This window comes from Rhyacophila brunnea, unplaced genomic scaffold (genome assembly GCF_057557595.1).
Source record: "Rhyacophila brunnea isolate RB1 unplaced genomic scaffold, BYU_Rbru_1.0 scaffold_3, whole genome shotgun sequence".
NCBI lineage: Eukaryota > Metazoa > Arthropoda > Insecta > Trichoptera > Rhyacophilidae > Rhyacophila > Rhyacophila brunnea.
Window position 1 is genome coordinate 3,252,933 of NW_028232965.1, and position 11,900 is coordinate 3,264,832.

An 11,900-nucleotide genomic window follows, 5' to 3' on the forward strand; every position below is an offset into this window, starting at 1 on the left:
CTAAGAGAGTACTGTACTCTGAGTTGGCACCTGATAATATTCAGCATCGAAAGATGAAGTGGGGCTACTACTGCTTAACGACTCCTCTACAGTTTACCTGTAGGCTGAAAATGTGATCAGTTTGGCAAGATTTTTTTTATCTACCTTTTACACCAGTAGACATATTATGACACTGATATTGCCAGCTTTATCATACAACTATGATCCGTAGTTTATGTACGATGAAGTATAAGGATATTTTTTCATAAGGTTTCAATCTGAAAAATTTTAAATAAAAATTTCAGATTGAGGCCTCTAGAAATAAAAATGCCTAGGGCCTACGAAGGTCTTAAAATGGCATATAATGGTACAAACCGGAATATGGTATGTAAGTTGCAAGGGGACCCCGCGTTTGCAGTACAATTTTAATAAGTGGTATAGTTCAGCTGTCGGCGACTTGTGCCTAATCAATCCAAGTACATTCTAAAATAAGTTCACAAAGGCTCTGATCAAGGTGTATTTGCTGTAAAAAAGAAACAGTTGCAATATGGAACAGTAGACATACACAAACACCTAAGAAACATCCTAGTGAAACTGGGTAGTAAATCATCTTTATGGTTTAGATTCTTTTATTTGAATATGAAAAGTAATTAAAAAAAACAATTAAAATTTTATTTTCCACCTCTAGCCTTTGAATTTTGCCGTCTTGCTTTCCCTGGTCTTTTGTTCTGTTTCGAAACACCTTTGCCTTTGAAGGCATTCTTGGAATTTCCTTTACTAGATTTATTATAATCTCCAAAGTCAGCCGAAGAGTCCCTGGTATTTAATTTATTCCCTCGTTTTTTACCCCCAAATCCATATTTACTATTTTTCATGTTTCTTTTAGCCAAACTTTTCTTTTGAGAGTTGAAACCCTTTTTATTTGGGCCGATGTCACCCTGAAAGTCATCTCTGCCTTTCATTCCTTTACGATATTTCTTCACTTGATTCAGAGTGTCTTTCTTTTCTACTGCTCGCTGCTGTTTAGTTTGTGCCTGAATAAACAAAAAAGAAATTAGTATACATACGATACACAAAATCAATGTATGTACAATGTGAAATAATCAAAGCAAGGTAATGTGTATAATATACATTTTTCAAACATCCAAGCAGAGTTGTCATAACCCAAGACATACGATTACGCATTAATTTATTTGAAATAGACCTACAAACATCTGCAAACAAATTATATAAGTGTTTGTAAACTTTGGCTCAACGCAAGACAGAAAACAAAAGGACTGGACGTGTTTCTGTATCTTATCCTTCTTCACTAACCTGTAGCTGCTTCCCCATTTTCTTCTGTTGCCTTAACTGACGAACTTTCTCTGCTCGGGCTTGACCAGCTTGCTTAGCCATTAGGTTTTGTCGAACTTTTTGCATGTGGATATCAGTTTTAGCCATTTCAGCAAAATATGTTTCCGGCCTAAAAGAGAATGCAAATTTAACATTTGCCGTGTTAGTCCATAAATTATGTAGGTGTAATAACTAAAAATAAAACGCATTGAAAATTACATGAAAACCCCTTCCTGTCACGAGATAATAATTATTATGTATGACTTCACAATTAATATTCTAGTTTACATGAAATTTATATGGTGCTAATGAAAACATTAGTCACGTAATCATTATCTTTGTTCAAGACTTAATTGGTTGAGAAAATAGCTAATATCCATATAACGTAAAACCAAAATTTTGATATATTTTTTAAGAATTATTCGATTTATAAAATATATTTTTATTTAAATTTATCAAAATAATGATCACTTTGGTAGGTATGAGGTGTTTGAGAGTAAAAAAAGAATTTAGCTTCAGTTTTAGAAGATCTTTCTTTCATTTACTTCTTTCTATCATGGACTTTTTATCAATGTAAAAGTGCAAAAAAACTATATTTGACATGTTTTCTTAATTCCACTGATACACAAAGTTATCTTAAAATATAAAGAGTAGAAGAATTCAATAACTATAATTATTTAAAAGATTTAGTTGAAATAAATGAGTTATATCAATTTTAGTATTCAAATTTTTAACTAATCCTGAAAAATTCACCCAGCTCAATTACTGGCCACAGACGTACAGTTTTCGTAACAGGTTGAACATGCCAGTTAATACGTAATGGCAGCCATACAGTTATCTTTGGTAGATAATCTGCTGCGCCCATAGACGGACAGTTTTCGACCTGCCAGATGTGTGCCAGGTTCAAACTGCCAGCGACCCCCACTCACGTGTTTTTGTAAAACTGTTGGAATTTCAACTAGCCGAAAGATCTCGGGTGACGTTAGATGTTGGTAACGTAAAGTAGAATATACTACGCGATACAACTGCGGCTGGTGTTGCTTGTTATAAAATACAAATTCATTTATTATTAAAAATGTAATAATATTATGTACGCGGAGATCGCAAATATTATATTTTATTTATTTTTACGAGAGTAAAACAAAGTTATAGTTATTTATGTAAACACATTATTTTATACAATATAATATAAATGTTAAAATTTTAGAGAGCATTATAAATATTAAGGTATTGTGAAAATATAGACTAATAACTCAGTACTCAAATTTTATTTATTGTATGTAGTGAATATTAGAAATTATTAATTTAAGACGTTCACAACATAATTTAATATACCTAATTGTGAATGACAATGTCGGTAAATCTAAATAAAATTTAAGTATATATTTTAATAATATCATAGTAATTAATTATTATACTGATGACTGATGTAAATATAATTTTGTAGCATGTTTAAATTTATTGTATATAAAATCAATACCTTTATAAATATTACCGTTTTCTAAAAATATGACCAAATAGATAATTAATACTGTCCATTAAAAGGAATAATTTATTCAAAAGAAAAGATTATATTTTATATTTACACGAATGTGTATAATATTGTTTCGGTGAATCGATAAAATACACAATCCACTAGCGAAATCATGATTTATTTTACCAACGTCATAGGTGTGTATTTTATGTCAATTTGTTTCTAATAAAAACAATTATAACCATAATAAATTCAAAGTAAAATTATTCATGTATCGATATCGTTCAAGTATACCCTACCTAAAACTAATTTAAACAATACCCCTGTGTAATATCTCCGCGAACCTAACCTCCATAGTTTTTGACACTTGCTCTGCCACAGACAATAACTGTACGTATATGGGCACGTCTGCTAACAGTTCGACAGATTTAAATGGGGTAGTTAAACTGATCTGCGGTGTGCTCACTAACATACAGTTATTGTCTGTGCCATGTTCAACCTGTTACGAAAACTGTACGTCTGTGGCCAGCTAATGGGCTAAAGAGAGATTTTTGTTAATCATACAGTATTTGAGTTATGTTGAAAGCTGTGTTAATCAAAGTCCTTTCTTGCAGCTAGCAGTGACGCAGTTGCATTTACTCATTTTTACACTTTATTACATTTATTTTCATTATCATTTATTTTACCAGTAAAATTTAGTTCTACAGACTTGAAATATCTTACGGTGTAAAAACAGTTTTAAGATAGGTTCACATCTACATCAATTAAGTCATCTCTGGACTTTTTTGCAATGTATTCATTATTAGTGTAAATAAAACACAAATTTTATTTATACTATTAACACAATCTATTTCCACCACAAATAGACAGATAACACAATAAAAGAAATGTGTTAATTTATATCAACTTGACCGATGTAGTCCAAATTACGTGAATTCAACAATGAATGCCACATTCTTAAATCTTGTGACTTATTCATTAGAATAAAAAAAATAGTTTAGGTAATTAAAATTATCAATAAGTGAAAATACGTTACAACTAAAATTTTGATGATAAGAAAACATTATTAGGTAATTATTTCATTACTGATAATTGGTTTGACTACAAAGCCCTTCTTTGGAATTGACAGATTTCACGTAATGCCTTAATTTTCGATTGAATACCAATTAAGGGGCATGTGTTGCATGGTTGCGTTGTCGGCGATTGGTGCACGAGTGTCCAATATATGCTCGCCGTCTGCGATGTAAACATGTCATAAAAGTTCAATCACAAATTCTCTGTTTACTCATCATACTGACCAAAGAGTAACAGGCACTATGCACACTGCCCATCAAATTAATACATTGACAATATTAATCACTCTGCCTATAATGCCCAATTAAGACGATACATCAGTGAAACGGCAAATAATTTTCAACTATAGGCACAATGAAATTTTGGACTTCGGAGAGAGAATGTCGAGCTGGGAACACATCAATTTGTTTCGTGATGGCGACGGGGGTATTAATTCTTAAATCGTGTAAAGATGACAAAAAACGTTACCCATTTTCTTGAAAAAGATAACATGTCAATGAATATATTATTATTGTTACTAATTGAACAATAAACAGAACATTAAATGGACGCATGGTGGATTTATATGACAAATTTTGTCGTTTGGCATGCGTCATTTGCATCCACAATCCGCGCATCGCCTAGCCACGATCTTTTTAGACCGTGCCTCAACTGAGGTATAGCCTTAATCACTAAACTAAGTCCATGACATATTATACGTTGATGAGATTGTTATAGGTACCTTTTTGTAACAATTCCAAGTTGGTGCAATCGTTGAATGCCGTCAATGACAGACGCCTGAGCCTGTCGGTGCAACAATGTCTCCCTCTTAAATTCATTCAGTACTGGGTCGTCACTTATGTCAATAGAAGGTAACTTGGCATTATTAGCTCTTATATTTATTTGCCTCTGAGCGGAGTCTTGTAACTGAATGGCGACGTCTGGAGCCATGGGTGCAGGTTTGCTAACCAAGTCCAAAGTCTCAATCCAAGCTAACTTCAATTGCATTTCATTTATTTTCATTTTCATATCGGCGACATTATTAACATTCCTTTTACTTTCCTTCAGAATTACTTCATTCAGCCCAGGCTTAATTAATCCTTTGGCAAAGGCATCCTGAAGCTGGAATTAAAAATGAAGAATAATAAACTTATCGAATTCAGTGACTGAAATTGATATATGTATGATATATATATTAAAATATGAACTTATTTACCTCGGCATCGGAATCGCTGACTTCGGAATCACTAGTATGCATTTCAAATTCTGTCATGATTTTATTGTTTATATATAAATCATTAGATACTCTGGTGGGATTGATATCTCCAGAAAACACACAGTAAATGTTGAAAACTGCTCAAGTTGCAGTGGTTTTTGGTTTTATTGAATACAACCTAAAATTATATAGACCCACGTGTTGACATTAAATTTGACAATCCAAAACAAAACTCGGTTAGTTTATGGTTTTATAAATTTGGTACTACTGGATATTGATTGCCATCAGTATTGCCATCTTTTCGTCATCGAATTATAGTACGCGGACCAAAGAGATTGGACTCCTCCATCTTCGGACAGTCTTCAATCTCAGACGCGAACCAAGAAATTATAGTATTTTGGCAAAAAATATAGTACAATGCGTACGTTGTAATTTGTTGAAAATGTATAGTTTTTTGATTCTCACAAAAAAAATAACGGAAAATACGATAAATTCCAAGACCCCTTTTTATTTAGGTAGGTACATCTTCCGACCAAAAATGCTTAAGAAATTTCATTTAAACCAAAGTTTTAAAAAAAAAACTGTTTTTTACGTTTTTCGTATAATATTTTCCAGGTTCTCCAAAATTTCATATTATATTGCGAAATTATAGTACTATGCACCAAATTATCGAACGGAAATATCGAAATTCTAGTCCTTTTTACATATTTTTCCGATATTCAAAATTATAGTATTTTGGGCGTACTATACCTGTTTTATATCGTACATAGTACGCGGACCAAAATTATAGTACAAATACAATAATTATAGTACGGTTGGCAACACTGATTGCCATGTACTACAGCCTGCGCTCCATTGGCACGCAAGTCAGTGGATTTACAGTCTTCGGACTTTTTTTTCACGTGGAGCACCCCAGACCTGCGAACTTTTTAATCCGCAGACCAGGCTCGTTGGATTTCAAACATGTTTGATATTTTTGCCAGACTTCGTCAGTCGATCACTTTGCAAATTCGATTTGACCAAAGAGATTGAAAGACTGGAGAGGGAACACGCCTTCATTTATGTACTAAAAAATACGAATCAGAGAAAGACAGTTGGTAATGTTGGTATTCTGGTGCTACTTCAAGTTCGTGTGGTAAAACAACATGGCGGATATGATATTGTTATTCTCTCGATTTATACGTATTATACGTTATTATTCGGTAAAAAAATGTTTATTAATGGAAGAATACAAATGAGTAACAGCATTTCGGAACAATATGCATACTATTAATTATTTATTCATTGATAGTTTTTCCTAAAAGATCTTTTACAATAACAATTCAAAACTTTTATGCCAGCGCTCCATTGGCGAGCCAAAAGTCCGACGACAATAAGTCTTCAGATTTTTCTACGTTCTGCTACTGGCCAACAGACGTTCAACGAAACGAGTATATAATTAATTTGACGAGTAAAACAGTCGACTTTGACAGCATAGATAATATACGTATATCTGACAGTTAAATCGTGATGGCGTTAAATGATACCGACGTTTTATGTTTTTTGGGTTATTGGGTGGCAGATAATGTAATAACGAAGCAAAGGGTACACAAATACTGGGTGAAACATTGGATAAGGAAACGAACGACATTATCCCACACAAATTTAATACGAGAATTGCGTTTGCAACCGAGCGATTTCCGCAATTATTTGCGAATGTCGGAGGATGTATACACAGAACTGTATAATTTGGCCTCCCCATTTATTAAAAAAAAAAATACTATGATGAGGGAAGCTATTTCTCCTCATGATAGATTATGTGCAACCCTGCGATTTTTGGCTGCCGGCGGAACATTCACTGACTTGCATTATAGAACTGCGATTGGAAGACAAACTCTGGGCAAGATAATTCCCGAAACTTGCAAAGTCATCATTGACGTTTTGAAAGGAGAATATTTCAAGGTGTGTATTATATTATACGTCATCTAATAAAGTTGGGCAAATTTACAAATATATCATTAACAAGTAGACATTGGTTGGTCTTATAAAGTGAACGTTTAGTGGATTGTTTTACCTATATAAATCATAGACGGCAACATCATAAGAATGGCAGACAAGATGCATTTGAGATAGGTATATATATAGTCACAAATAAGGCCATCGTTGACATGCTAAATATTCAATAGACCATTAGAATGCTGTACCTAGCCAGGACTCTCCATATAGGCTGTAAGCAAGCTGCTTAATTATTCCTGTTGAATGTATTGTAATACTAGTCATATTCTTCGAAAAGCAAGCATGGAATTTGATTTCTAAATGAGGCCACATAATAATATAGGTTTGCTAACATAGCTCAAATACTTACCATTTGTTGTATCGCTTAAGCTAAGGTTTATAGGCATAAAAACAAACAAAAAAACAAATATTTTTACAAGATATTTATTCATACAAAAAACATTAATTTATTATACCGGCTTTTGTACATTTTTGCTTAATATACGATAAACTGGTTGAGTATGAACAGTAGTTGCTGGCATTATTTTGTCACTTTGTCCCATAAAGGCAACTTCATGCATCAGCTTCTCGGCCAGCAATCTTTGTCCCTGTGACATCGATCGTAGTTTCATGGCCATCATTTTGCCAAAAACATCAAATTCATCTTCAGTCTTGCTTAGTTTGTCGGTGATTAATTCTAACACTTTGTTGGCGCTATCATTCGATTTTTTTCGTTTGAACGATGGGGGTTTTGGTGCTCTATTGAGATTCGACCTTGGAGTAGTCGACAACGTGGATGTTGAAGGCGAATATTCTATCTGTAAATAAAATGTTGATTATTTTTTGTTGCAGTTCCCTGATACGCACGAAGAAATGGAGACGATTGCAGAAGAATTTAATAGTAAATGGCAATTTCCAAATTGCCTGGGCGCAGTTGATGGGAAACACATTGCAATCGTGCCACCTGCAGGCGCCGGCTCCCACTTTTATAATTACAAACATTTCCACAGCATTGTTTTGGTGGCGATTGCAAATGCTAATTATGAATTTATTTATGTTGATGTTGGAACAAATGGACGTATTTCTGATGGAGGCGTACTGAGAAAATCTGATTTTTTCAAACGTTTAGACGAAGGCAGATTAAAAATACCTGCACCAAAAAAATATTTTAATACTACCGGGGCTGTCACATGGCAAGAAAGTATGATAAGCAATAGATAAATTAAACCAATGTAACAATTTAGTTAAAATGTTTTACCTCAATACAATCTTCGTTGTTTAACGAGTTGGAGTAACTCTCATCAGGAGACATGTTTTCCAAATCGTCCACCATGCTGGATATTGAGCTCGATTCTGTAAAACAAAATGTAAATTGTTAAAATACAACATAATACTCAAACTTGTTTTTTATTATCTCTCCCCTAAGTACCCATTCCTTCATACGGTTAATATTGATATTGGTATAATTGGTGTAATCCAGTATATCGGGTATTTTCAAAATGTGTTTTCCGCTGTATTCCTCATAACCAAACTGTACCATTAATTTTGATTGATGATTGACGATTTATTGATTGTCTCTGAAGGAACCTAACTCGAGCGATTTTTGATTTTATGATCATTTCTTTTCTTCTTCTTTCGACCATGTCCGATCATAATATGGACCTCCACGGAGTGGAGGTTTGTATTGACAGATTTTGTTTTTACGAGAAATGGATGTCAGCCACTTGCTCAACATATTAGGTCCATACTCTGACTCATACACAAATTGAAATTCAATGTGTACTTGTCAGACCCAGGATTTGAACCTGGGACCCGACCACGACTCAATAAGCCGCGCTTCCACCGCCATGATCGTACCTATATATTATTATTTCTTACCTACCTCAGCAAAGAATAAGTAATTTTATTGTGACTAGAAATGATGCATAGCTGTATGTTTTAATTGCTTAATAGTTGCTAATCTAATGCGATGTCACTTTCAGAGCTACGACAATGTCATAGTCTGCACGTGTATAATAAATAGCTTTAAAGCATTCCCTCGTACCTATATATTATTATTATTTATTACCTACCTCAGCAAAGAATAAGTAATTTTATTGTGACTAGAAATGATTCATAGCTGTATGTTTTAATTGCTTAATAGTAGCTAATCTAATGCGATGTCACTTTCAGAGCTACGGCAATTTCATAATCTGCACGTGTATAATAAATAGCTTTAAAGCATTCCCACGTATCTTCCATTTGGTCGTTCAAGAACTCCAAATTTTTATAGTACCACAGTTTGGGTAGATATACTGCGTCTGTGCCGGCTCCGCTTCGATATGATGTCCTTACTTTATTTCTCTCCTTTCTGTAACCCGACCTCAATGTCTGTATTTTCTTTTTGACATCGTTGACCGTTGCCTGCGGCTCCACTTTGATTAATATTTCCAAAAGTTCCGCATACGCCAAGGACTTGGCATCACGATTCTTGTATAGTGGGCTGGTCGTCTTCCACAACGACGGGTTGTCTTTAAAACAACTAATAAAATCTTCCAAGAAACTTTTCGAATGCACTCGTAGATCTATCTACCATTGTTGTTTTCGATGTCCGAACACTTTGAATGACAGTAAAATAATGATGGCGCTCATAGACTAATATATGGCGCTGTCGTCCGTCGGCATAGATATAAATAATGTGACGGTAAAGCGTGGTGAACGTACGAATTTCAGCGGCTCGGCGAGTAAAATATCAAACATGTTTGAAATCCAACGAGCCTGGTCTGCGGATTAAAAAGTCCGCAGACCTGGGGTGCTCCACGCGAAAAAAAAGTCCGAAGACTGTAAATCGTCTGACTTGTGTGCCAATGGAGCGCCGGCATTATACACAATATGTCAAAAACGAACCCATGTTATATTTTTATTTCATAAAATATTTTCAAAATACACATGTGTAAATAGGTAGGTAATATAATAAACTTTTTTTTTGTTTGTTATTAACTGTAATTATTTGTGTTTTTTATTTAACCATTTTATCTAAACAATAATGCTATGTTATTTTATATAGAACAATATGTAAAAACAAGACCATATTTCTTATTCCAATACTTAACCATTTGCTATTAACTGATTTGTGTATAATTTTTCATAATATTATTGTGTTTTTTGTGTTATTAAAAATAAAATACTTACATCCATTTGCATTATTTTTTCTTACCCTGAATCCTAATAAAGTTTTTATTGCGGGAACTTTTTATAATGAAAATACGTTTATCATAAATTGGTTGTAAGCTTGTGTTGATAAAAAAAAATACTCAGTGGGGCGTTTTTATGTCCAAGTATGGCCCATTTGCAGCAAAGTGTACCTAATTTCAGAGAAGTAGAACTTTCTCTCACAAAACGAGTACACACTGACATTTGCGTGCTACCTCTGGGGGAGGAGTCCAATCTCTTTGGATTTGACATTAATACGCATTCATTCGGACCGAAAATAAATCTGTAATTGTTTTAAACATTTTCAATGTATACCTAATTTGTTAATTTACACATTAGAAAATGAGAGATTTACCAATTATTTTTTTATTTGTATAGGTATATGAAATTCATAAAAGAAATCGTAAAACTTGTGTTGTTTTCACTGCTATATTATTTTATGCAAGTCTACATATCATCATCATTAGCCGGGGTCAATCCAATATATAAATAACACAAACTTATAGGATTAGCGGAAGACATTACGAGAATCGTAGCTTTTCACTTTTGACAGCTCGACTTTTTTATTCGTTCGTTGATCAGTAGCAGAGCATGACAAATCGGACGATTTATTGTCCTCGGACTTTTGGCTCGCCAATGGAGCGCTGGCTACACAAATCTTTCCTTCAACGATATTTTTAGAACCTCAATGTATTTTGTATCACTACTTGCTTCATTGCGTAGCAACTCTATAGTCTATGGTGTAACGTAGCTGATCCATTGGCAAGCTTAAATACCGCAGTCAAAAATTCTTCGTTTTTGTCAATCTCCACTGACAGACAAACAATCAACGCACACGTAAAATGGTGTCTTGTGGCGGTGCAGACGACTCATTTAGGTGTTGGTCGATGGGTCGAAGGATCGAAAGAAGGGACGTGACCTTGTGCTTGCTAATAGAATAATGCTAAATTAAATAGGTAGTGGTGAGTCACAATGTTTACACATCTGAAATCCTCCTTTCTTCCTTTACATTTTGTAAAGCACATGCAATAATATTTCAACGGCAAAATCGACGGCCCAAGTCAGGCAAATGTATGTGGTCACAGTCTTGAAGACAACGATATTCGTGTTGTGTGGCCCATGACCGGCAAATGTTCGCCGTAGGTGCTTCGACATGGCCAGCGATTTCCAAACTGGGAGGCGCGAAAAGTTTATCACAATTAATGTAGACACAGGTTTGCAGTTTGCAAATGCATAATTTATAAAACGGCCGCTAGTTATAAATTACATAAGAAAACAGTCCTATAAAAGGTTGTTTGCAAACTTGTCTGAAAATATGGAGGCTAATTTTATAATACCTCACTTCAATACTATTGTGATGCGCGCTGGCTATCTCGACTGGTTTCTCTCTAATAAAATAAATAAAAGGTTCAAATCATAATGTTGAAATTTGAGGCAAATTTGTCTAAACAAATACGATAATTTTGTTGTTAAACTTGTCTATTTGGTTGAAATTTTAAAAAAATGAGTGAATAAATTAATGCAAGGACCATTAATGAATGCGCTGATTTAAAAAGACAAAGTAAAGGCATTCATAAAAAATGGAGCTATGGAAATCAAAATTACAAACTTGTTTATTTTTATATATTTTTTTCATTCTTGTATAAGTACTTACATTGTTGACCATTTAAAAAGGTGTCT

General features: G+C 33.9%; 2 protein-coding genes and 1 long non-coding RNA gene across 3 annotated transcripts; 1 reads left to right on the plus strand and 2 right to left on the minus strand.

Moving 5' to 3' along the window:
* Nucleotides 1-581: 581 nt before the first annotated feature.
* Nucleotides 582-5,277, minus strand: LOC147067750 (putative rRNA-processing protein EBP2 homolog). The gene is made up of 4 exons (XM_085952936.1): nucleotides 5,055-5,277; nucleotides 4,581-4,960; nucleotides 1,294-1,441; nucleotides 582-1,013 (listed from the first exon to the last, which is right to left on the minus strand). Exons 1-4 carry the CDS (start codon nucleotides 5,109-5,111, stop codon nucleotides 651-653), a joined length of 948 nt encoding a protein of 315 aa, XP_085809062.1. The 5' UTR covers nucleotides 5,112-5,277; the 3' UTR covers nucleotides 582-650.
* A 1,291-nt stretch (nucleotides 5,278-6,568) lies between these two features.
* Nucleotides 6,569-8,427, plus strand: LOC147067751 (uncharacterized). Its single transcript, XR_015071337.1, has 2 exons — nucleotides 6,569-6,995; nucleotides 7,881-8,427. It is a non-coding gene; the product is annotated as an uncharacterized LOC147067751 (long non-coding RNA).
* On the minus strand, nucleotides 7,464-9,647 carry LOC147067752 (uncharacterized). Its single transcript, XM_085952455.1, has 2 exons — nucleotides 8,287-9,647; nucleotides 7,464-7,846 (listed from the first exon to the last, which is right to left on the minus strand). The coding sequence occupies exons 1-2, from the start codon at nucleotides 8,359-8,361 to the stop codon at nucleotides 7,499-7,501; spliced, it is 423 nt and encodes a 140-aa protein (XP_085808581.1). The 5' UTR covers nucleotides 8,362-9,647; the 3' UTR covers nucleotides 7,464-7,498.
* Nucleotides 9,648-11,900: the final 2,253 nt, after the last annotated feature.